At 28.6% G+C, this 27,959-nt stretch overlaps 1 protein-coding gene across 1 annotated transcript in view; it reads left to right on the top strand.

The window, feature by feature from the left end:
- The window catches only part of LOC107455294 (LIM/homeobox protein Lhx9-like), an 82,593-nt gene that overhangs the window by 47,151 nt on the left and 7,483 nt on the right, over nucleotides 1-27,959 (top strand). The window contains exons 2-3 of the mRNA XM_071181859.1: nucleotides 24,585-24,830; nucleotides 26,288-26,316. Coding sequence (XP_071037960.1) covers nucleotides 24,585-24,830; nucleotides 26,288-26,316 — 275 coding nt within the window. The remainder of the gene's footprint in view (nucleotides 1-24,584; nucleotides 24,831-26,287; nucleotides 26,317-27,959) is intronic.

The following is a 27,959-nucleotide window of genomic DNA, read 5'->3' as shown; positions in this document are numbered from 1 at the left end:
ATATATATATATAAAGCAACTTTTTTAATAACTTTCTTCAATTAAGCTGTTTTGAATGTCTTATTAAACATAACCAAATGTTTTTTAAGTTATTTTATTCTATGTTATTTAGTTATTAGTTATCGTAAATTTATCTGAACTTATCGTCTTATGTTAGTTAGTTATCGTAAATTCATATAGTGCTTCTAATTAAACTTATTTATATGCTTTAATTTATAATAGTCATTTTTTTTAAACTTTCAATAGTATAAGTAATTAGAAATTATGTTAATCGCAATAAGCTTTATCTTAAGCTATTCATTAATATTTATCTTTGCATTATACAATCGAATCAGGGGGGGTGGAATAAAAATTGTCCCACTTATGTTTGAAAATAATATAAACCACTAGAATAATTATATACTTAAAAACAACATAGATTTTAATCAAGCGCAATTTAATTTTTAATGCAAATAGGAGTCAAATAGCTTCAAATGTGGACATGCATTCGATGATCCCAATTCTTTTGGATATTTTTTGACTAAATTGTCTTACTAAAGTTTTTTGCTCCACAAGCAGTTAAAAACTTGAGTTTAATTTTTGTCATTTCCGCATAATTTGATATTTTAAAATAATACTATTAATTGATTAGCTAATTAAAACAAATTTTAATTTAATCATTTACTTTATGAACGTTTTTACGGGATATTTAATATTAAAATTTTAATTTTAAGCATTTCATGAATATTTTATAAATCATATCTTACTTTTGATTAAAATCATTTCTTAATGAATTCTAATTGAAATACTTTATTCACCAATGTAATAAAATAAATCTAAATGTACAATCTCTACAATATGTAAACAAAAGTGCCAGGCCACTTTCGAAAAAAATTTTCCAATCACTCTGTATTACCGAATAATAAAATCAATCTATAAATGAAAAAAAAAATTATTTGTGAGGTACTTTCGAATGAGAGTTTTGTAGGATACTAAAGGGGAAAAAATAGCTAACACTTAAAATTTTCTGTAACTTTTGGTTGATTAATCGAACAAGTTTAAAAGACCCTAGTAATAAAAATATCTGAATTCTACGCATTTATATTTTAAATGATAGTTTTTGCATGAATGACTTGGCACATTCTGAAATGTTATGTTATTATTAAAACTGTTGTCGACAAACCACATGATAGCAAAATATTTCATTAGATTCTTAATTAAGAATTTTCTTCCCTTGGAAAAAAATTTTTAAAAAAATTGTAAATAAAATCGTGCCGTCAGCGAAATTCGATTCATAACACAAACTGGATTATTTTCCCCGTGTGTGTATTGTAGCCGAAATTGTAAATGCGTGAAAATATATTATATATTATTCACGCATCACAGATTAGGTCACGTGAATAAATAATTTTTTTGAAAAATCACCGTTGCGTTTATGGTTTTCTCGATAAATTTACTTTAATAATTTCTAAAAGTAAACTCAATATGTTACCAAAATGTTTGTAGAATGTATTGATTTCTTCTAACAGAGCTTAAGTATCGGAATAAAAGTTAATGTTTTTAAATCCATTTACCAAGAAACTGATATTCTAAGAGAAAAAAAGTTATAAACATTTTTGTTTACGAGTTTTATGAACAAGATTTCGTAACTAATCTTTGAAGTTTACTTATTTGTTGGTTGATTTATATTTTAATTGAAATCTTGTCTAGATGAAGTATATAATATTTTAAATAGTATTAAAAAAATAAGCATAATGTGTTTCTTAAATAAATAAATGAATAAAATAAGATAAAGATAAATATTTTTTATATTTTTAGGTTTTCAATAAAAAATATACCTGTTTTTATGTATGGAGACCAAGGGGCATGAACAGCTTAATTCCTAAGTCCATTTTTCAAAAAAAAAAAAAAAAAAAAAAAAAAAAAAAAAAAAAGACGATTGAACCATTTGTTGAATTCTGGGAATTACTATGCTTTGACAATCAGATCAGAAATCTGTTCTATTCGAGAGTTATTACACATTGAAGATGGTCTGTATGGTTGAAAAACCCTTCATTTCTGCGCACAAAATCGCTTGTTCTCTGAATCAGCTTTTATGGATATCAATCGTTCTTCACCCGTAGTCTTCATACATACTAACTGAAAACCCAAGGGGGGGGGCGAAAAAAGTCAAGATTTACCACAATCAAGCAATTTATAATTTTTCTATGATAAGAACTCCCCTCGCCATAAAGTTTGAGACCGTCTTCTGCTATGGAAGCAAGAATAGCACATTTCAGGGAGGGTAGGTTCTCTTTACTCTCGAACTAACACAGTAGACCGAAGAAAAAGATTCCCTCTCTCTCGCCGACCCGAACCAAAATCTGCCCTAAACAATGACCCCACACCCCTACTTGAAATAGTTATACCTCGTTACCATAGTCACCGCCACGGGTTCAGACGAATAGCTTGGGGAGTTTTTACTTTAGACAAACTATGCTCCGGTTTGGAGGAGCGAGGGTTGTAAACAAACCTCTTTCCACAGTATCTGTATTAAAACTTTACAGCTTTGATTCAGTTTCAGTAGGTATCAAACATACTGAAACAACACTTTGTACCTACATTAGTATATTTGTGCCTATTAAAACTGCACTAATTACCATAATACCAGTAGTGCTACTACCAAAATTTTTTATTTCATGTAGCACCTATTACCAAAGTTCATTAAGTATCATTGGCATCATAAAAATGTTTAGTGAATTTTAACTTTCCTAAACGAATTAATTCCCCATAAATTTTGCTTTTTAGTAATTTCTCATTTTCAAGACTAGACATACAGTTCGCCTATTTTTAAGACTTGAAGTCTTAAAAATGAGTGCCTATTTTTGAAGCGCTTGAAACATGCTGACTGTTATTTCATAGTTGTATATGTTTAAAGATAATGAAGTTTTTAATCAGGTAAAACCAGCTTATAGTTTCCACGTCATATCCAATTTCTTATTTAATAATTTCTTTTTATTAATTCTTCAAATAATTCTGAGATAAAAACCATCTATAGTTATAAAATATTAAAATTTTAGCAAATTATAATATTGGAATCATGGTTTTTCAAAACTCAGATATATTTTTGCTGGAATGGAACTAATGTGAAATACATATTTTATATGAATTTTCATTCTAATGGGAAAATTACACATAAAAGTCAGTTGACAAAGCTCTAGAAGATTTTTCTGTTTAGATGATTGATCTGTTACTCAGGTATCTACTTTCAGATCAATAGTAATATTGGCTTCAAACTCTTCTCTGTTTTCTCAGACAATCAAATAGGTTTTAGCGTTATCCGTCCGCTTTCCTCAATAGAGATTTGTCAGATCTAGTTATAATTTTTTCCTCTTTGAAATAATAAACTTTCAAGTACTCACATAGTAAAGAAGGCAAATTTAGAAATTACAATATTAGTAAATATTTAAGACTCTTATAAAATATTTCACCTAAGCCTTGTTCTATTAATTTAATAAAGCTGCACTCTGCGCTAACGAACGACTCCACGTTTAAATACAGTGTACGGTTCCTAGTAAGATCACCGATAACAGAGATTTATCCATTATAGCATTATAACGACCGATACGCGGACTTTTGCTTGCTGTTCCACAAATTTTATGTTATTTTATCACTCTATATAACGTTCAATTTGAACTGCGCGTTCAAATGTAGTGACATAAATTTTGGTTTCATCTCTCTCTCCTCAAAAAAAAATTTTTAACCACAATTTATATTGATGTTACCGTGCATGAAATTTTCTACATTCTAAATTCCTTTCGAATGAAGAAAGATTCATAACCCCAGAAATTTTTATCTTTGATAGTTGTGTGATCAGTAGGGGGGAAATGAGCATTACACCCCACTTCCTCAGTATGAATGAGAGTTCAACTCTACTGATAAGCTCTTAGTAGGGATGATATAGCATGGCCTTTACGTAGCACGGATTGGACAAAACAAATGCTTCTTAAAAAATTTTGGTTGTTTACTTCTTCACAACTAGAGGCATGTTTGAAAAAATTGACGCTAACTTTTTAATCCGAATCAAGTATGAAATGAACTCTTCATTGCAAATAATTATAAAAAATTAGCAACGTGTCCTCCAATATGTTAACCATATATATGCTCTTAACGTCGCATGGTTACTAAACAAATGCTTCTTAAAAAGTTTGAGTACGTATTTCTTGACACATGTGGGTATTTTTGAAAAGAATTGACCTTCACTTTATAATCTGCAAAAAATTAAAACAATTCCGTAAATTGTCCTTCATTACGCTAATTATACATATATGCTCTTAACGTAATTAAACAAATCCTTCTTTAAAATTTTTAGCACTTATTTTTGGAAGCATATTGGTATTTTTGAAAAAACTAGCACTCACTTTGTAATTTGAAATAAGTTTTAAATGTAATTCTCACTGCAAAAAATTATTAAAAAATTCACAAAGTGCTCTCCATTATGTTGACTTATGCTCATAACGTCGCATGGTTTAGACTAAACAAATGCTTCTTAAAAACATTTTAGTGTTTATTTCTTCACGTCTATGGGTGTTTTTGAAAACTTTGACGCTTACTTAGTAATCTGGAACAAGTTTCAAATGATTTTCTCATTGGAGAAAGTTACAAAAAATTCGCAAAGTGTCCCCCTTTATTTTTATATATGTGCTCTTAACGTAGCTTTGTTTGGACTAAAAATTGGTTCTTAAAAATTTTGAGTTCATACTTTTTATATAAACGGGTATTTCTGAAAGAAGTGGTCATTTGTTAATCTTAATCAAGTTTCAAAAGAGTTTCTCATTGCAAAAGAATATAAAAGTTCGCAAATTGTCCTCCTTTTTGTCAATTATGCATATGCTCTAAACTGACACATCATTGTTTGGAGGAAACAATTTTTTTCTTAAAACTTTTGATTACTTCTTTCTTGACACATATGGGTATTTTTGGAAAAATTGACGCTCACTTTATAACCTGGAACAACTCTTAAATGATTTTCTCATTGCAAAAAAATTATAAAAATTTGGAATATATCCTTCATTACGTTAACCATATTAATGCTTTTATCGTATCATAGTTTGGACTAAACATATGCTTCTTAAAAACTTTGAGTATTTATTTCTTCACGACTATGGATATTTTTGAAACATTTGTCGCTCACTTTATAATCGGAAACAAGTTTAAAGTTATTTCCTCATTGCAAAATATTAAAAAAAGAAAAATATTCACGAATTTTCCTTCATTACGTTAATTTTACATAGTACTATGGGATGAAAATTCCCCCCCACTCCAGATTGATGACATTTCATCTATAGGAAGATTGCTACACCCCACTTTCTCAGTATGGATGAGAATTCAACTGAACTGATAAGCTCTTGGTTTGAACTAAACAAATGCTTCTTAAAAATGTATAGTAGGGGAGAGTGGGGTCAATTGTAACAGGGTACGATTGTAACAGAGCAAAAATTTCGAGTGTCGGGTTCTAGATTTGGTTCCTAGGTGGCGCACAAGGTATACTTAATAAATCTACATGTACACCCCTGCTGGCAACCATTTTTATGCACTTTTGAAAGAGTTACATCACAAAAGATATTTTCACGCTACGTAAGTACTTTTTTTGGTATTAGAATATTATATTGTAACAAAGTAATTTTGTTTAAACAAATAAAAATTAGTAACCGAATATGTAAGTGGACACCTTAATTAACATTTCAATAAAAAAAAGATTAGTTTTGCTAATTAACTAGCATTGTTTTTAACAAATGAAGCTGAAATGGCGTCTTGGGGACAATTGTAACAATAAGTAAAGGGACGATTGTAACAGCTGAAAATAAATAATCTTATGTTTACAGACCATTACTTAACTCTTTAAGAACCACCAATAGTTTCCTATATCATTTATATTATGTTGCATGCGCATTATTTTATTTGTCACCTTTCACAGCATAAATTAAAATTTTTGACCCCCTAAAGTTTAAAGTTTAACCCTTTAGGTCTCTGCTAATTATTATTTTCACTCCTTAAATATCACTACTATTTTGATCAATAAGAAAATATTATCGCAACTATGATAATATTTATAATTAACTATGTTTTAGTTGAATTTATGAACTGTTACAATTGACCCCGTAAGTGGGGACAATTGTAACAAGTGCACGACTGTCAAAAATTGTTAATAACTAATATAATTTTTTTTCTTGTAGGGGATAGTCTACTTCACTCGTCTGTCAATTAATACTAATAATATATTGGATTTTTATTTAGTTAAAAATAGTTAAGTAAAAAATGTTACAATTGACCCCACTCTCCCCTACTTATTTCTTCACAACTATGGGTATTTTTGAAAAAAGTTACGCTTACTCAGTTAACACTAGGTTGCCTAAAGGAAGTCACTTTGACTGCTGTTTCATTCGCAAAAATGTACAAATAATAATGTATAAATTAATATTTTCTTTCCAAGTAAATTTTTTCATTGTTAATATTTACTAATAACTTGTTATATAACTTTAAATAATGTAAAAAATACTAAATATTTTGACTAATTAATTAAACAACAATTAATTAACATACTAATTAATTAAACAAATTTCTTTACACATTAGTTATCCATTATGCTAATTATATGCATGCTCTTAACGTAGCACTGTTTGAACAGAAAATTGCGCCCTAAAAATTTTGGGTATATATTTCTTCACATCAATGGATGTTTTCAAAAAAGTTGACGCTCACTTTTCCACCTGAAAAAAGTTTTAAAATAACTGATACTCATCACCAAAATTATAAAAAATTCGCAAAATTTCCTCCCTTTTTTTAACTATCTATATATGCACTTCACGTAACATGGTTTTGAATAAACAAATGCTTCTTAAAAATTTTGGGTATTTATTTCTTCACATCTATGGGTACTTTTTAAACATTAGACTCTTTCTTGACTATGCCACCATGCCATCAAAACCATGCCACGTTAAGAGCATATATATAGTTGACATAACTATGGAGGACACTTTGTGAATTTTTTATAATTTTTTGCGTTTAGTAATTCATTTGAAACTTGTTTCTGATTTCAAAGTAAGCGTCATTTTTATCAAAAATATACCAATATGTTTCAAGAAATAAGTACTCAAAATTTTTAAGAGGGATTTGTTTCCTCATATTATGAACATATTTATCGATAACATAATGGAGGACACTTTGCGAATTTTTTATAATTTTTTCAATGAGAAATTCATTTAAAACTTGTTTCAGATAAAAAGTATATGTCAAATATTTAAAAAATACACATAGATGTGAAGAAATAAATACTCAAAATATCTACGTTAAGTGGATTAATATAGTTAACATAATGAAGGATAAATTGAGAATTTTTTATAATATTTTGCAATGAGGATTTCATCTGAAACTTGTTTCAGATTGCAAAGTAAACGTCAAATTTTTCCAAAATCCCCACAGATTTGAAGAAATAAATATTCTAAACTTTTAAGAATCTTTTGATCAGTCCGAACCATGCTACATTGAAAACATATATACAGTTAACATTATGGAGGGCACTTTGTGAATTTTTAATAGTTTTTTACAATGAGGAATTCATTTGAAACTTATTTCAAATTACAAAGTGAACGTCATTTTTTCGAAAATACTAATATGTTTCAAGGAATAAGTACTCAATATTTTTAAAAAGCATTTTTTTACTCGGGTTAAGATTATATATGTATAACTAAGGTAATAAAAAACAATTGGCGAATTTATTTTTAATTTTATGCAATCAGGAAATAATTTAAACTTATTTCAGATTATTAAGTGGGTATCACTGTTTTTCAAAAATACCCATATGTGTCAAGAAATAAGTTCTCAAAGTTTTTAAGAGACAATTTTTATTCCAAACAATGATACGTTATGAGCATAGATATAAAAATAAAGGAGGACATTTTGGGAATTTCTTATAATTTTCAGCAATGAGGAAATCATTTGAAACTTGTTCCAAATTACCATCAATTTTTCCAAAAATACCCATATGTGCCAAGAAATATGTAATCAAAAGTTTTAAAAAGGATTTGTTTAGTCCAAACAATGATGTGTTAAGAGCATATGTATAATTGACGTAAAGGGAAATATGCGAATTTTTGTATAATGTTTTGCAATAAGGAACTCATTTGAAAATTGAATAAGATTAAAAACTGAGCTTCAATTCTCACAAAAATATCAGTATAAGTCAAAAAATATGATCTCAAAATTTTTAAGAATCAATTTTTAGTCTAAACAATGCTACGTTAAGAGCATATATATATATATATATAAATAAAGGATGACACTTAGCGAGTTTTTTGTAACTTTTTCCAACGACAAATTCTGTTGAAACTTGTTTCAGACTACAAAATAAACGCCAAATTTTACAAAAATACCCATAGATGTGCAGAAATAAATACTAAAAAATTTTTAAGAAGCATTTATTTAGTCTAAATCATGCGCTGGTAAGAGCATATACATGGTTAACATAACAGAGGACACTTTCTATTATTATTAAAAAGTTAACGTCAAATTTTTCAACAATACTCCCAGGAGCAATGGTGGCTCAGGTGATGGAGTGTTCGCCTTCCAATAAGGTGAACCTGGTTCGAATCCCAGCAATGGCTGGTCTATATGCATCCGCCTTGCATCGACCTCAGTGCTGAAGTAAAATATCCTCAGTGGTAGAGGGATCATAGGTTAGAGCCCCCTTGCCATCAGGTCAACCGTGTGGGGTTTTCGTGGTTTTCCTCTCCATGTAACGCAAACGTGGGTTAGTTCCATTAAAAAGTTCTCCACGAAGGCAACATTTCCTCCAATACGTAATCCAGGAGTTCCCTTGTCTTCTGGATTAATTTCAAAATTACAAGGCTACTGAATTAAATATTCGTAGCCGTAAGGCCGAAATCGGGTTTGCCGTTCAATGACGGTTATAAGAATACAAAATAAAATATACCCTAGTTGTGAATTCTTAAGAAGCACTTGTTTAGTCCAAACCACTTGTTTAGACAATGCTAGGTAAAGGGCCATGCTACGTTATCCCCCTAAGAGCTTATCAGTGGGGTTGAACTCTCATTCACACTGAAGAAGATAGTGCTCATCCTATAGACGAGAGGTCATTAATCCGAACTAAGGAGAAGCGCTCATCTCATAGCACTATAGTAAGAGAAGTCATCAACACTAAAAGTAGGGTGTAGTGCTCATTTTCCCCCTACTATGATCTTTGAACAAAGATTTTATAAAATATGGATTACTTAACTTCTTTGGTAGCCTAAAGAGATTATTGCATACTGTTTTGTCACAATTAGTTTTGTATTTTTTTAGTCGTGAGTCAATATTTACGGTATTTCTTTGTACTCATGATATAACGACTTTCATATTATTTTCATTTTATGGTTTATATATTTATTTATTTTATTTTAAATGACTTTTTTGAAGTACTTAATCTATCTTTTAAATGTAATATTCGTTGACTTTCATAATACTATGTAATGTTTATTAATTTTAAAAGAAAAATCAGTTATAATGCAACTATTAAAAAAAAATTTAAAAAATAAAAAATAAAAAGATGAGGCTTATAAGAAAATATTTTTTAGTATCAAAACTTCAAACTATTTTTCAGTAAATATCTTCATAATCCAAGAATAGTCATTAAAGAATTTTTATTGACATTAAAAATACCAGAACACTGTAATAATGCATAATTATAAAGATGCTTAAGTACAAAGAGGTTCTTAAAACATTTTTAGTCGATTGCTAACATAGAAATAGAATTAAATTTCTATTAAAATGAAATTTTACTTACCATTTTATAAGTAAACAATGGAAGCAAACAATTTCTTTTAAAAAGGAGAACATCAAATTTTGTTAGCTGCTTGAGTCACTCGTTAAAAGTTAATATGACACAATTTTTTTTACGAATTTAGTATTGATCAGAATTCTCATCAAAGTATATTCTTTTTAAAAACAAACATGATAGAATAATATTTATCAAGCAAAGCAATTTGAAAAGTTTTTCATCATTTATGTAAAGAAATATCAGTCTTTTCAACGACGTGCTCTTATTATAATGCTAACAATTAAATATCGTTTGCTTCCTTTTTTTAAAACAGGTAAATTAACAATCGTTTTCTGAACAAAATCTATAACATCTCTTCTACAATCATGAATAAACTACGAAAAGCCTGAAAAAATTAACAAAATAAACATTTCTATTAAATAATGCCCGTTCTAAATTTTTTTTTCTTTAAAATCTTCCCATAGTACTTTGATTGACTTCTGGAAAATTCTCCGATTCTTTAATCGAAATACTATAAGATCTGAAGTAATTTAGGTACATGACATTAATTTATTTATCATTACTTCGAAACTTTAAATTGAATTAGTTATCATCTAAATAACGAATTCATTTTATTCGAATCTAAAGGATACGTTTTACCCAACAATATGTAGTACGACGAACTTCTCAACTCGATGAGTTCCGGTGTTTCGATAAGTAATTTTTTTTATTAAATATTCCAATCACAACAAGTAGCTTTTACCTGCTAAGATTCTCACCTTTCGCTCGATTGATGACTCTAGTCACGCAGACGATTTTACGAGAAAGGAAGTTCTCTCGTACTTTTTTTTTCATCAACATCTTCTGAATGAAATTTCGAATTCGCCGATGGCAACGGATGTAAGATAGCCTCAAACGAAAGATCTAAAGCCAAAACAGTAGTCTGAACATTGTAAATAAATTGTATGGACACGACAACTAAACTATAAAAAAACGTGTTTTGAATTTTTTCTTCTTCTCTTAGTATCCTTTGTTACCTTCTATTTTTCTTTTTGACAACTCGATAAAGGAATAAAAGGTGTGTCAAGAGGAGTTACCAGAACGAATTTTCGTTCTCGCAAATATCACGCATGGTTAATCTTTCGAGAACAAACTGTTTATCATATCTTACTTTATTCTTCAACCGTTCAATTTTGGCACTTTTTTATGAATAATATTTTTAGTTGATGTGTTCATTAAATAAATTGATTTTTACATTAGAATAGTTATTAATTTAAGCTTAGGATGTATATTTCTTTGACTGATGATGGGATCTTCACTAACAAAACAAGCGGAAAACTTAGTTTGGCATCATTTTTTTTTTTTTGCTTAAATCTTTGCTTCTTTTCGCATTTTTTTCTTTTCCCTTTTTTTTTCTTTCTGAAAAACATACGATTTTGATTTTTTAATAATGGTTGTTTTCCTTTTATGGAGAAAATAGAGAAAAACGTTTATTACATAAAAAAAATATATTAAATCATTACAAAAAAAAAATTTTTTTTTTCTAATTTTATGAGTAATTTATTTGATTGGTTCAATGTACTTCTCAATACTTTTACTCATATGTCACTTATTAAAATATATATGTTAAAAGAAGTTAAGCTCTGTTAAAAAAATTTGTAAACTGTTGAAATTTTCCTTAATACTGTGATATATTTGTTATCTAAATACTGAGATATAGCTGTTTCTTAATACTGAGATATATATGATATCTTAATACTGAGATATACGTGTTATATCAGTATTTTTTTTAATAGTGATACATCTGATTCTTAATGTTGAGAGTTGAGATGTAGTATTTTAATACAGTGAGAAGAAAAAAGTATGGTCAAAACTACAAAAATATGGTAAATGAAACCATGTTTTTGGTTTTATAAGAACACCAAAAAGCTCTGTAATTTTTACTGAAATGCTTTGGTCATGATTTTGATAAAATTACCAATAAAATAAGGTTTAAAAATATGTGATAAAATTTGGTAATTTTAACATAATACCTTAGAGAATGGCATAAACACCATTTATTTGGTTTAATTTATTTTTCGATTTTGCATTTCTTACTAAATGTTTGGTACTAAGAACTATAATTTTGAAAATCAGAATTTCCGATAAACAGTTACCATATGAATGAAATAGTGAATATATAATAATGAAATAGAATTTTCTAAATGAATTATAGACTGTATAATTTAAAGGCTGTATATTTTGGTTTTTAACACCAGAATTAAAATTCTCTTTAACATATACGTCATCAGCATACAATGCGGTAATTTTTAACAGAATTTTTTCTTCCTTTACTGAGATATTTATGTTACTAAGATACATCTGTTTCCTAATCTAATAAGATATATATGTTATAAAGTGTAGAAATCAGATATTCTGCAGACTATCTAACGAATGGGCTGGACAACTAGGGTGGTCCGAGTGTTAAAAAATTACTTAGGCAATCTGCAAACTACATAGATCATCTTATTTTATTTGTAACCGCCGTTGATCAGTCAACCCAATTTTTTTTGGGTTTATGACTATTAATATTCAACTCCGTAGCCTCGTAATTTTGAGCCCAATTCAGAATTCAAGGAAACTCCTGGATCAAGTATTGGGAGAAATTTGCCTTCGTGGAAGACTTTTAGATGGAACTAACCTGCATTTGCGTTAAATGGAGCGGAAGACCACGAAAACTTTCCACTGTTAGTCTGATGGCAATAAGAGTTTAACCCATGATCCGTCTACTACTGAGGATATTTCACGACAGCACTGTGGTCAGTGCAAGCTGGATGCGGATTATTATTGACCAGCCATCGCTGGGAATCGTACCCGATTCACCTCATTAGAAGGCGAATGCTCTATGGTCTGAGCCATCACGGCTCTACCTAGATTATTGTATATTATTGACTAGGATAGGGATAGACTGGATGATAGGTCACTGGGCCCATGTCCAAGAGGTCGTGAGTTCGATCCCCGCCGACCGAAGACTCCCCGTGTAGTAAATGGTGACAGATGCGCGCTAAATCTGCCGAGTCACAAAGTCCTCCCTGTTCCCATAACAAATCATACCTCTGGGGTACTGATCCAAGAGGTTTCTTCTGAAATGTTTCAAAATTACAAGGCTACAGAGTTGAACATTAAAACAGTCATAAAAACACAATTGGGTCGGCTGTTCAACGACGGTTATAAAATAAAATATTAATAACTAGGCAATCGTTAAAGTGAAAACAGGATCTTAGCTGAAACAACAACAACGTTTCTGCACACTGTAAAAATTCCGGATCATATTACCGCAAAAAGTATTAGAACCCTGAGTGCAGCATTCTTAAAATCCATTTTACCCTAAAATCCATTTTTACAGCAAAATTTTATACAGTAATTGTTACAGTAATATTTTTTAGTTACAGTGATTATTACAATAAAAATTACAGTATAGCAGATTTTTTTTTAGACATAAAATTTTACGATAAAAATTACTGGCACACTGAGTGCCATTAATTTTTATCGTAATTTGATCCGGAATTTTTTTTTACCGATTACGTTTTACCTAGCTTAATATTATTTATTTATTTATTTTCTACTAAAAAAAAATCACGTTTCTACTATCAACACATCAGTAGATAGAATCAATCATGAGTCACTTTAATAAATATAATACAAAGAATAAAATAAATTAAAATATTACTACAATTAAGGAAATTAACATGTCATTCATTTATTTTTCAACATTAAAATAATGACGTCAATAAATACTATCATTCACCATAATTACGCTCGGAAAAAAATTTTCCTCGGACAATTGCAATCGATTTTTCGATTTTCACAAAACAATTTTATAATGTATCGAATCAAAATTAAAGAACAAAATATAGTTAATTTTGTTTTTAACTCAAAGTAAGCTCTAAGCACCACATTCCACAAGCAAAATGAATAAAATTTTCAATCCCTATATGAACATAAGGGATTGTTCAGCAAGATTACAGCATCATCAAGGAGAACATACCATTTCACCCCCTACTTAGATATGGAGGAGAGCGGAAGTTTCTAAAACCACTTGACGTCCAGGGCGTGAAGCGTTCGAAAGGGCGATTCGCCTAGAGGCGCACCTGTTTTATCACGCAACGCGGGAGGACGGAAGAGTGTCACTTGGCACCCCAGGCTATCACCCAAACATTCTCTGTAGTGGTTGTAAATCCATGATTTTCATTCATGAAACTGGTACAGTAGTTTCCGATGCCTCAAGGGATTTACTTGACCCCTTTCGTGATAAATTGGCGGTCATTGTTATAGTATTTTATAGTGTTGGTGGAATTGGCTAAAAATATATGATGTATATTGAACAAAATAATGTTTTTATAATCCTGTTTGCTTAAACCTTATATTAAAATATAATTCGAAACATTTATTTATATAATCAGTGCACGAAAATAAGGAAGAAATGGTCTACCCTGAATAACTTTTGATCTAATGATCTTCAAGTTCTAAGACTCAATCTTAATGCTTTTCGGAGGTGACCTTAAATATGATAAAAAATTAATACAGACGATATTTTAAAATTCGAAATCAGTAACAAAAACATACTTTCTCTAATTAAATATACTTTTTTTTCTACGTATTCAGATTTTTAACCCTCAATCTGGAAAATATTTTTTTTATTATTATTTTTCTTTTTTTAATAACGGCTGGCACTGAACTTTCGTTCTTCGCCTTAGAAGATGCCGGAAGTGTTGCTCATTTATCGTTACCCAGTGGGCACCTATGAACCATAGTCAAGGAGGCGAGCAACATTACCCACGCCACACTACCACAAATACCCGTTCATAGGATGGGCCACATTCATAGATTCACACATCAGAAGACAACACGCAGAGAGAGAGAAACATCCATGCACAGAGCGGGATTCGTACCTGCAGCCATTGGCTTCGCAGTCAGGCACGCTAACCACTCGGCCACCTGGCCGGCCATCTGGAAAATATGGTTCCAATAGTTGGGTCAGTTTAAACCCCCTAACGTTACTTTTTGGTATTTTCAACATAGCTCGAGAACATTTGAAGTGAATTATAAATTTTTGCGCGACGTTATGAAATTCATTTATCCAACGATAATTCCAAGCAAAACATAACTTTTATTAAATAACTTTTAGCATTATTTTATTTAATAATAGTCAAAAAAAATTTTAATAGTAAGGTATAAAATTTTTTGCATCATTTTAAAAAGTGTAATTTTGCATGTCATTCTCATATGAGTGAAATCTGTCAAATAGTTCCTGTAAAATCGAATTTTAAAAAGTATTTACGCATACGTTCTAGACCAGGGGTTTCCAACTTACGTGAGGCCGGGGCCGCAATTAAAAACACCAGTGAAATGGCGGGCCGCAACTTTATAAATATTTTATGTAGGACTCTTTTATGTTTGAAGGAACATTAAATATTACTGTCAGTCTTTTACCAAGTTGTACAAAACAAAAATATTGAATTACAAATTAAAATAAGAAATAGATTTTTACCTGAGAAATAAATTTTTTTGCACCGTTGGTATGTTAAATTTTACAGAAACGAAGAAATTAGTTTTTTTTTTAACTAAGAAAAGTACTTTAAACCCATATAGTTTTTTTTACGAAAATTGTCAGCAATAAATGACAACTAATATATTTTAGTTCGCGGGTCACAAAAAAGGGCTTCGCGGGCCGGATGTGGCCCGCGGGCCGCCAGTTGGTAACCACTGTTCTAGACTTTTACGTTCTAGACTATAAAGTCGCATTACAACTTAATAGTTCAGAATGTGAATCATTAGATGAAAACTTATTCACAGTAGTCAGTCATTTATTTATTTATTATTATTATTTAATTTTTAAAAAAAAAAATTTTTTTTTTTTGCTCACTGGTATCTTGGAAAAGAAAAGAAACATCACCCTAAATAGTTTTTCATCTAATCATAGTATTTCCATTATGAGCAAGAATCGTCGACTTAAACCAGCTTGATTATAGATTTAATTCACTCTGATATTTCCGTAAATCAAAATTGAAATTTAATTTTTCATTATGCAGCCCAGTTTTGACTTTGAATGCAACGTATCTAAAATTGAAATGTTACTTAATCAAAACAATCCCAAAAGTAGTGGTTTTTTAATTACACATGTCACTATTCTACGCGACAGATTGTAATTATTTGAAATATCCATCAATTGAAAGATTGTTATAGATTTTTGTTTAGATTGATCCTTTAATATCTGGAAATTCATTTATTTATTTTTTAATTTTTTATTTACTTAAGCTTTCTTTGAAAAACAGGTATTGAACACTTTAAAAAAATTGAATTTAATCAAAATAAAAGCTTTTATTAATTTAAAATATGCAACTTTAACTGATATCGTAACTTAAAATATCGCCTGCACTTATTAATTAGCTAATTTGAAGTCACCCTTTCGAGCCACTAAGATTAAGTCCTAGAACGTGAAATCCAATCATTAAATCAAAAGTTATTCAGGGTGGCGAGTTTTTTCATTTTTTTCTTGGTGCATTATAATTATTTGAAGATCCAAATAATAGTTAAAAAAGTTTGTATTATTTAATTATTCCTTAAATTCTTTTGAAAAATATCAAAGGACTTAAAGTAATATAACTTCTTTTGAATAACATTATTATATCATATCAGTATTCTCAGGTATGCACTTCGAAAGTTTCTAGAATTTCCACTAGATAACAGCAAAATACACAGAGGCATATTATTGTCTGCATAGAAATAGTGGAGTTTTTATTTATTTATTTACCAAAACCCTTTACTGAGGAATTATTTAAAAATGTGACTTGTCTTTACATTCCCCGAAGTCTTTCCACTTTTAAAAATAAATTCGTGTAAAAAGAACGTATGCAAAATTAAACTAATGCGAGAAAATAAATCTAAAAAATGAGCTTATATAAAATAGATTAAGAACATAAGAAATGAAGTGTCATCACAGAAAATTTAGATTGTGACATGCTTGCAAATTAAGCTTGCAAACTTTTGATTCTTTTAATCTAAGCTAACATAAGTTTATAGGTTAAAACTAAAACAGTGTGATCCTCGACCTTGCTCACGCAAACAATTGTTAGCATTATATTTGCCACTTTCCTCAGTAGTGATTTGAAAGATTTCTATATTGTTTTATTTTTTCTTCCCTTAGCTATTAACCCTTTGACGCAGAATATTTGCTAAACATATTTTTCTTCCTTTTTTCTCCATTTTGTATTAAGTTGAGTCAAATTATGTGAAAAATATTATATTTAGCATTTTAATAATTTATGGGTATGAAATACAGTATGCGGTTCCCACTTGATTTGCATCATAATATCGGTTTGTGCTGCAAACAGCTATGAAATACGGTATAAAATACCGGCATCTGCGTTTTCTGCGCTAAAGGTAAAATCTACCCAACACGTTCCACTTCCAAACAATAATATTTTAAATTTACACTTATTTGCAGTTATTTAGATCTAAGAAAAACATCTAAATAACTGCATCATCATTGATCATTCATCATTTATCATTTAAATTTTTTTTAATTTACGAAATCAATTAGATACATTTTTGAATACGCATGAAAAAGAAATTTTCAAGCAACTTTGCCTGATTTTTTGTTTTAGTACAAATATAATTCCGATAATCTAACAGATTTTCTTTGTAACTCCTTTTTGTAGTTCACAAATACCAAAATTTATTCTTGCTTGTAATTAGAGGAACTAAAATATATATATATATATATAAAAGGAACACTGATATCTCAAGTGCGCCAAAGGATTAATTTCCGTCCCCTAATGTGTTACTTTTAAATTTTTAATTTTTGACAAGGATTAAAAAAATTCATATTAAGGACACACTCTACGGAACACTCGGTAAAGCCTATACATACATTAATTTCTATGTTTCAAAAAAATTTAACTAATCATAGCTTAAAAACTTCAAACCTCCGCATAATATGTTCATTTGTAAAAGGGTTCATTTTCATCCCCTAGTGTATTACCTTTTTATATTTTATTTTTAACAAAGATTCAAAAAATACATATTAAGGACTGACATTAAGGAATACTCGGTAAAACCTATACATACAATAATTTCTATGTTTCAAGAAAATTTTACTAATCATAGCTTAGAAACTTCAAACCTTCACACAATATGTTAATTTGTAAAACAAAAGCAACAAAATAAATTTTTCTTTTCTCGCCCAAGTCATGGATTGATCGAAATTACCATTTTATAACCAAGAAATATGTGTATTTGACGCGTCCACTAGACCACGTTCTAGCAAGAAGAGAGTGTTCAAGCACCTAGGTTTGAATCTTGACTCCAGAAGATGAAGAAGAAGCTTTACAGAAGGTAATGAAGCAAAGCGTTCGAAAGAGGGTTTAAATCATCAGGGTGGAATCAACGAGGTAGAATTTCGAACGAGTAGAACAAGCAAAAGATTTCGGTCTCTTCAACCGAATTGGTTCTTTTGATTGGGTGATGATTTAAGATTTGAAGATGTTATCATAACTCCCGAAACGAAGATTTGATCTAGCTCACTTCTAATGTATTTTAGAATACAATAAAGTAAACAGTAATAGATATCACAGTAATTGATTACAATTTCAAGAAACAGTTCGATAAATAATGGTGTTGTTTAGTAGATAAAGATGCAATTGGACTTGTAGTAGAGTCAAGGAATTGGTTCAAGTCTAATTAGAATTTTTTTTTTTAATTACTACGAATCTAATATATTTTTGCATTCAACTCTTTTGTATTAACTTCTCTTAAAATTGTTACTATTAGTCTTTAGTAGCTAGACTGAAAACACTTGGTTCAGTTCTATTCAGTGTGTGATTTAATTGTAATTGGAATCAAAGATATTGAATTTTGAGGAAACAAGCAAGAGATTTCGGAGCTCTTGAACTTTCCTAAAATTTCTACGAATCTAGTTACTATTGATTTTTTGGAAATAAATTCATGAAATTTGCTTCAGTTCTACTATTAAGAAATCGATTCAATTCTATTGGTACCTTGAAATAGTTGATTCTTTTGATTGTTTGTTGATTTAAAATTTGAAGATGTTATCATGAATCCCGAAACGCAACTTTGATCTAGATCTAGTTCACTTTAAATACATTTTAGAATACAATGGAGTACACAGTAATGAATACAACTATAATATCAATAAATAGTTCAATAAAGTTTATATTGATAAAAAAAAGCAATGAACACTTTTTTAAATTTTGAAATAATGAATTTGATATCAAATGGAATACTTTTTTTCAAAAGTAAATCATATGTACTGTTTTTATTTGTACCACCAATTCATATTATTTTGCTGCCAAGAACAGAGTATTAAAAAAGCGTAACTGACAAGGTTAGGTTAGTAATTGACAAGGTTAGGTTAGGAGGGTTGTTTTTAGTTCTCTAATTTCTTCTATGTCCATTGAGTCAATCATATGAATGATTAAAATATCGCGTTGGATTACCACACTAAGTTAAGAGAGTTGCTCAGAGAAATTCTCTAATATTTCTTGTTGGTCACAGTCCTTGTCAATTTTATCAAAAGCACAACTGCTCTTTTATTTATTTATTTATTTTCGTGCAATTCACAAGAGCAGGCACGAACTTTTGAAATCTCATGGTATGTAAAGTTGAAATACAAAAGATATACAAACATTTTGCTTTGACACGAAAAAAACATTTGTAATTCCAAAATATTTCAAAATAGTGTAGAAAAATTCCGCAATAAACATTTTATGACTTTTAAACGCGTGATGTCATTCTAATAAAACTTTCTAATAATATTTTATTGCTTAGTCAGAAAATTGACTTTGTCCTTGGTTCAACTAAAGAACTCAACAGAAAATGGGTTATTTTTAAAACAATTTATAAAGCAATTTTTTTTAATTTGATGTAAACCTTTCTTTAATTATGTCATTTTGAAGAAATTTGTTTTAGAAATTTTTGTATAGAATATTATGGACTATGTGTGAGTTTTAATTTTAGGGGCAGGTTAGAGTTAAATTCTTGAATTTATTATTATACTTCTCTGAAATTTTGGCAAAGAGACAAACTTTACAACCTGCAGTAAATTTAAATACATACTTTTAAAATATTGCAATTTCAAGTATTACCTTTTTTTTTTCATAAATATGATCACACTTCATTAAGTCACTAACTAAATATCAAGCCGCCTTAAATGTTATAATTTACTGAATTAAAATCTTTCATTCTTTTGTTGAATGGTTTTTAAAACATTAAAGTTAAAAATGTTGTTGAGTACCTTTTTTTATCATCTTTGTGGCAATTTTATCGAACGCGATGAGTTTTCCGTTAACTTCAAGAATGTTCTTGAGCTCGTTGAAACCGTTAGAAACCTCATAAAAATATTTACCGAAAAACTTCGATTTCGGCAGTCCAAAAAACATTTTACGAACTTCAACGATCAAACTAACTCAAATTTCAAACAATAGAAATCAACGATAAAAAATAAATAAATGAAGTATATTAGAACAGAAACGAAAAGAACGAGTAAAAAGGTTTAATTAATGCTAAACAAAATGTCTGAAGTGCTTTGAAGAAGTGAAGTGAAGAAACGAGTAACAACAAAACTGAGGAAAAAGGTGCATGAAAAAACATCGTCTGCGTTAAATTATTTCCTTTTATGTGACGAATTTTAATTACCTACTTTTACGCAGTTAAGATACCTGAGAAAAAGATGAAAGAAATTTGTGTATTTTCTCTTCTGCTACAAAACTCGATGCGTCTTTTATTTTCTCACACGTGTAGTTTTTATCTTCTTTTTATAAGCGTTCTTTTTACCCTTTTACTTCACTTCAGTTCCAGCAAAAATCGAAAAAGAACGACTTTTATCTTTCAAAAAGAAAATTTTTAGCTGGTAGGAAGACAGGTAGGGGCGGGGGGAGACAGCAAAAAGACGTGAAGTTTTCTAAAAGTTCGGGTGATTTCGCATACAGGACTACAAATCAATATTCTTAAAAACCACGCGCGCGTTTTGAAGCGTCTCTGTTTCCATGGTAATAACACGAATATCTAAGCCCCCCTCATGCCAAAGAACAGTGTGCATGTTACAAGAGGGTAGCTGAGCCAATTGACACCCCTCCCCCTTTAAAACACTCGAATTTTACGACGGTTTTTAAAGAAAAACAGTTTGATAAAAATATCAACGTGCCCTCTCCAGAGGTACTGTATTGAAATGTATAAACGTGTTCCTGTTTTTCCTTTTTTGGAGAGGATAGGCGAGGGTAGGGAAAGATAGAGTGGTTCCAAAAGTTCGCCAAAACACTCGTGGATTCAGGTACTCTCATGTTTGGACGGACAGACAAACTTCGGAGAATATTCGAAAACTGGTACTCCAGAACCTAGAGTTTTAAAAGAGGGCAGGGGGAAATTTGAGGGCAGTTCTTAAAACCATGTATATATTTATATTTTAAAATTTTTATTCCTCTTTTTTTTCCTTCCTTTTTTTAGGGGGGGGTGGTCATTCTGTGGGAGAGAAATTTGTATTTTTTTTTTTTTTTTCAATTCGATTATCAACTTGTTTATAGCAATTTACAGAACATTTTATTCAGATTCTTATTTTTATACTTTCATGCAATTTATGCATTTTTTAAAATTTTACTTAGATTCTCATCTAAAAAAAAATTTTCGAAACTAAACTTTTAATATTTAAAATAACTCACATCTAAAAATATTTAGTGTTTTGTCTGTTGCACATGTTACAGCCCTATGTTAAAAATACTATCAATCAGGATCTATATATTTAAGACTCAAGTATTTTGCTATATTTTAACCATAAAACAAAAAATACTGTAAATTGATTTCTGTTCTATTGATCAGTTCAAGCGTAAAAAATATGGAATGTCAATAAATAAATAAATAAAACCATTCAAACGTGTCGTATATTATCCTCCATCATGTCTGATCATACGTGTCTGACGAATATATATTATTTAGAATTATTAGAATAATAATTAGAATTATTAGAATATATATTATTTAGAACTCTTTCTCACAAGTTCTAAATAATATATCATATTACAAAGCTGCTTTTTTCTGGGAAAGATTTTTAAAAAAGTGATAGAAGGAACATTTCATTTTTACTTCTTTTTTATCGAAAAAAGTGATAACACTGGGGAACAGATATTTTTTTTTTTTTTTTTTTTGCACTAAACGAATATTTGATCTTGCCTAATTTAAGTATGGAAATTTTAATTTTTTCTCCTAAAGCTACATTTTTTTAAATGACATTTTTAGTTTATTTTTTATTGAAATGTACAAGCTAAAAACGTTATGTTTAACACGTCACATAAACGCTGCGACGGAAGTTTGCAATTTGTAGAAGAGAATATAATCTCAGAAATATTGAGAATATATTCTGTTGAGAATATATTCTCAGAAACTTAAGCCTAAATAAGTTGGGAAAATAATATTTTTAACTCGTTTTTAAGGACTACAAGCTTAAAAAAGCAACATCTGGAACAAACTGATAGATTTTGAACTATAGTCCAAAAGTTAACATTTCGTGAAACACCCTGTTTCCAAATTGTAAGAAAGATATTTTCCTTCTAAAAAAGTGCTAAGTGACAAATTTCGGTACTAGACAATTGTCCGTAAGTGATTTGTGTTCTCTAAATATGCATAATTAGCATTAATAGATATTAAAAGAAGTTTTTCTATACATTAAAAAATGATACTTTCTCAGAAGAGACCATGTTTCACATTTAAAATTATAAAAAAATATTTAAAAATACAACAATCTAGCTTCTTGTAATTCATCCAAGTAAATTGACATTTAAAAGTTTTTGATTATCTAAATCTTTTCCTGTCTTAATATTTTGAAATGAAAACCTTTTTTTATTTTGGTCAAAAATGTCATGAATATTTTAATTTTTTAAAAGAAAATTTCTTGATGTTTTTCATAAAAATACTCGTGTTCATTTAATTTCCTGGAACAACTTTTCCATGGCATTTTGTAAATGAACAAACCGGAAAAAAAGTCCTATAATTAAATTTTAAAATTAATAAACACAAAGAATAGCAAAAATATATGCTTATTAACAATTAAATGTTAAAATCATTGTAGTTTAGATATTTACTTGGAAAGCAGTGTTGCAATAAGCTAGTTTGAAAAAAAAGACTTTTCAAGTGAAATCGAAAAAGCAATTTAATACAATAAATCAAAATCCTGTAGTTTAGACGAAGCAACACTTGGCATTAAAAAAAAGCTTAATAAGATGCAAAAATGTGAAAGATTTTTTCGGATAATTCTCAAACAATTTATTATTCAAAGCATTTAGAGTCAGAATTATTTTGATTCCAACTAACTGTTTTGGAGTATTTTTGCAAAAAAGCACTAGTTGAATTGCTAAACATTTTTCCCTTTCGAACATAAATTTTGTTTTTATCTTTCGTTTTTTAAAACAATATACAATTTTTCAAGGTGAATAGGAAAAGTTTTTACGTAATTGCAAAAATAAGAGAGTAAATAATGGAACAAAATAAATAAATGAGAAACAGAATACAAATTTAAAATGAAAAATGGTAGAAAATTTGGTACTGTTTTAAAATCACTCATGGGTTCTTCACCCTGCACACTACGCTAACCTACTCCCATGATTGCTTCGTGTTAATCATTGTTTTTCATAAAATTCCATATTTTTAATAAAATCAGGCAATTTTTTGTTTATAAAATCGATAATTATTACAATTTTATGTAAAAAACATTTTGTTAATATGTTAATCGCAACAAAATAACTAATTACTTGGATTTTAAAAATAATTCATTGTACTATGAAGAATAGTTAAACTTAGGACTTTTATGACTCTATAAAGAGAAATGAAGGAGAAAAAGGTAATTTTACTCGTTAAAGAAACTTCTATTATAACAATTCAATACTGAATACGACTTTTGTTTGTCTTAAAATAGGCTTTCTATAATTTTAAAAAAAAAATTCCCTATAAATTCTCCTTCAACTCAAACTCAACATAAACTCAAACACGAGTTTGCAAAATAAAAATCTCTCGAGAAATAAATAAAATTTCTCAAGAACGGCTATATACTTATAAATTTAAGAAAAAATTGATTAAAAAGTCGTGAAAAATGCATCTAAAATTGCAATAGCTTTCAACTAAATTAAAATTTCGAAATTTACTAATAAAAAATGACATTTTTAATGCGCCAAATTACATTGCTGTAATTGCACTTTTGAGCTATTGCAGAACAGTCACCATAGTTACTATAAACAATTTATACAATTACATAATTATACATTTTTTAAATTCCATTGCACTTCCTATACCTGTACCATTTTTCATTACATTATATTGTATTCGATTGGGTAACCACAATCTACGAATTATGGTCCCAATAGCTTGGTCAGGAGAGCTGTCCAACGTTTGGACACCTTAATGTTAATTTCACTTTTTGCGTACTTCGCTGTACTTCGTAAGATTTTTAAGCTAATCTAAAACATTTCTCACGCAGTTATAATATCTATATATACAAAGATTATTCCCTGCAGAAAGTAATTTTTAATAATTATTTATAATTTTTTATTACTTCATTCAATAAAAATTGAACAGTTTTTGAATTGGAAGATATAAAAATTTTTACACCATTTAAAAGAATGTAATTTTATAAGGCAAAATACAAAGTTAGACAAAAATTGCTGAGAAATAGAATTTTAAGGAAGTCGTATATTTTTAATTTAATTTTACAGGAACTATTCAACCGTTTCGTTCATACTTTTTACTAATATACTTCTTAAATATGTTTCAGACTGTTTGCTGTAAAGAGATGTGCTCGCTGTCAAAGGGGAATATTTGCCAACGAGCTGGTGATGCGAGCAAGGGACCTAGTGTACCACCTACACTGCTTCACTTGTGCCTGGTGCAATACAGCGCTGACCCAAGGCGACTACTTTGGTCTCAGGGACAACCTAGTCTACTGCAGAGTACACTACGAGCTCATGACGCACGGAGAAAATTTTTTACCTAATGGAGAATCTGGACCTTTATTACCAAGGTATGGAAACTGACTGGACGTCCTATAGACGTCATATTCAACCCCCCTCCCCCGACCCCTATCTTTTAAATTTCTTGCATGTAAAAAAATCATCATATAAATAAACCAAATTTAACTTTCTTACGAATAAAAAAAATATTTAGGAAATGATTTGAAGAAATTTTTTAGAGGTAATGATTAAGGGAAAGTTCTCAGTCAACTCTTTGACGTAGATAAGACACCGGTGTCCCTTTTAAATTTTTTTTTCTGGCGCTCTAATAACAAGCAAAAATATATTTTGGTATTTTTTAATTATAAAAAACAGTTTAATAGTTACTAAAAATATATTAGATTATCGGAATTATATTTGTACTAAAATATGCAATCCAGAAAAATAAATAAGTAAAATAAATAAATAAGTTGTTTGAATTTTTTTTTTTGTTTTTTCATATTCAAAAATTAATCATAAATCGATTTTGTAAATTAAGGAAATTTCAATGATAAACAGCTGTTCCTTTTGAATCTAAATAATTGGGTATACTATAGCCTACGTCACAGGTTGTGTTATTCCTACTAAATTTAACCCATGAACGGCATTTTCTGCGAGCCTAACTTCAAGCCACAAATAAACAAACGAAGTGTTTGATCGTTTAAATAGCTGCTCGCCAGATTTTATTGCATTATAAAGAAAAGTAATTGATATTCGATTTTTGATTAATAATTGATTTATGTGGATAGTGGAATTTATGTGGATAGTGGCATAGAATTTAGCATTGCGTCATGGTAAATGCTATTCCAACTAAGTGGAAGTAGTTGTGTTTTTTTAATATTATACCCAATTGAAATAAGTGCAAATCTGAAAGAAAAAAAATATTGCAAGGAAATGAGCCGTGAAAAGCAGAAAAAGACGTAATTTAACGCCAAAAAAAAGACATCGCTGTTCCATGTTGTATTTCATTACCATAAACTATTAAAATGTTCTATGTAATATTAATCACTTATTTTGACCTAAACTAATACAAAATAATGAGAAAAGTATGAAAAATATGTTTAATAAAATTTTTTTGTCAAAGTCCAATGTGATTATTTGCAGTTTTCCTCCTTCTTCGAGATGAGTTTTGTTCTCCATTTTGCCCTTTCTGTGAATGAGGGACAAAAGGAGAAGAAACTGAAACTCTAAAATCTAGACAACTGAGATATTGTTTCCCACACATTTTTTTTTTATTTATTTACTTTTTTTTTACATAGAATAGAATGAGACTGAATAAGAGTCTACAGGACAAATATTTCAGAATTTATAAAAATTACAATATCTATACTGTACTGTTTTTTACTTGTATCCATTTACACGTTTTGCATCCCAGTGAGATGCTTTTTTTTTCTACGAAATGATTTTTTTTCTCACGCTGAATGGATTGAAATTGAAGATGAAGTGATGATATAATATCACTTAATAATATGTTATTCAATTATCTTAGCTCCGAAGATTGTTTTTTGAATGAATACAGTTGTGTGAGCTACATTTATGTAATGCATAGCTTACACAATTGTCAAATGAAATGTTGAAAATGAAATATTTGTTAAGAGCATGATTTTTTTTTAAGAGTAGAGTTTTATGGTGTTATGGTTTACACCACAAAAAGATTTATCTTAATATTTTTAAATAAGTATTTGCAATATAAACGTAAAGAAAGATTAACTGTAAATGCAAAAAAAATATAGCTTAAGATTTTTACGACAAATTAGCCAATCTAACAATTTTCCTCTTATTAACGAAAATTATTTTAGTACTAAACGAAAATTATATTAATAAATTAATCGAAGATTTATTGTTATAATTTCCGATTAAACTTTAAATTTTCTTAACTATTTACGAGATTTTCCTATTTTGGAATTAACATATTATTAAAAACACATTTCTCGCTAACCATTTATCCACTAAAATTTTGTTTAAATCCACCAAAATACACATACAATTTACCTTTAAAAATACTAAGATTTCTTTAATTTTTAAAAAAATACTTATTGTCAATGTATTCATTAACAATTGGTAATTTTAACATAAGTCCATGTAATATAAATGTAAGGAAGGACTAACTCTAAATATAAATATTAAATGTAAAAAAGGTAGCTTAAGATTTCTACCGCAACTTAGCTAATCTAAGAATGTCCCTCTTCTTAACGAAAATTATCTTTAGCACAGTCCTTATAGCCATCTATCATTTTTATTAATTAATAGAAGATTTATTGCTATTATTTTCTATTAAATTTTAAATTTTCTTAACTATTTACAACATTTTTCTATTTTGAATTATCAAATTATTAAAAACACATTCCTTTTTAATCATTTATCCCGTAAAATTTTGTTTAAGCCTACCAAAATACATATAGAATTTATCTTTAAAAATTAGATTTCTTTTATTAAAAAAATTCTTGTTGTTAATGTATTCATTAACAATTAGTATTTTAACAAAATTATTATAAACAATAAGTATTTTTTAAAAAATATTTATTATTAATGTTGTTAAGGTATTCCAAAATTTACAATACCTGCAAAGAACAAGTGTGCATTTATTGCATAACTATTTACAACATCTTTCTACTTTGAATTATCAAATTATTAAAAACACATTCCTTTTTAATCATTTATCCTGTAAAATTTTGTTTAAGCCTACCAAAATACATATAGAATTTATCTTTAAAAATTAGATTTCTTTTATTAAAAAAATGCCTGTTGTTAATGTATTCATTAACAATTAGTATTTTAACAAAATTATTATTAACAATAAGTATTTTTTAAAAAATATTTATTATTAACGTTGTTAATGTACTGCAAAATTTACAATATCTGCAAAGAGCAAGTGTACATTTATTGCATAAGTTTCTATTGTATTATTGATTAATTATGTATCATTGATTAATTATGTATTATTGGTTAATTATGTGTTATTGATTAATTATGTATTATTGGTTAATTGCGTATTATTGATTAATTATGTATTATTGATTAATTATAAATTATTGAATTATCATGTATTATTGATTAATTATAAATTATTGAATTATCATGTATTATTGATTAATTATAAATTATTGAATTATCATGTATTATTGATTAATTATAAATTATTGAATTATCATGTATTATTG

Source organism: Parasteatoda tepidariorum, chromosome 6, assembly GCF_043381705.1.
Source record: "Parasteatoda tepidariorum isolate YZ-2023 chromosome 6, CAS_Ptep_4.0, whole genome shotgun sequence".
In the NCBI taxonomy this organism is placed as follows: Eukaryota; Metazoa; Arthropoda; class Arachnida; order Araneae; family Theridiidae; genus Parasteatoda; species Parasteatoda tepidariorum.
This window is presented reverse-complemented; position numbering and strand designations above follow the sequence as displayed.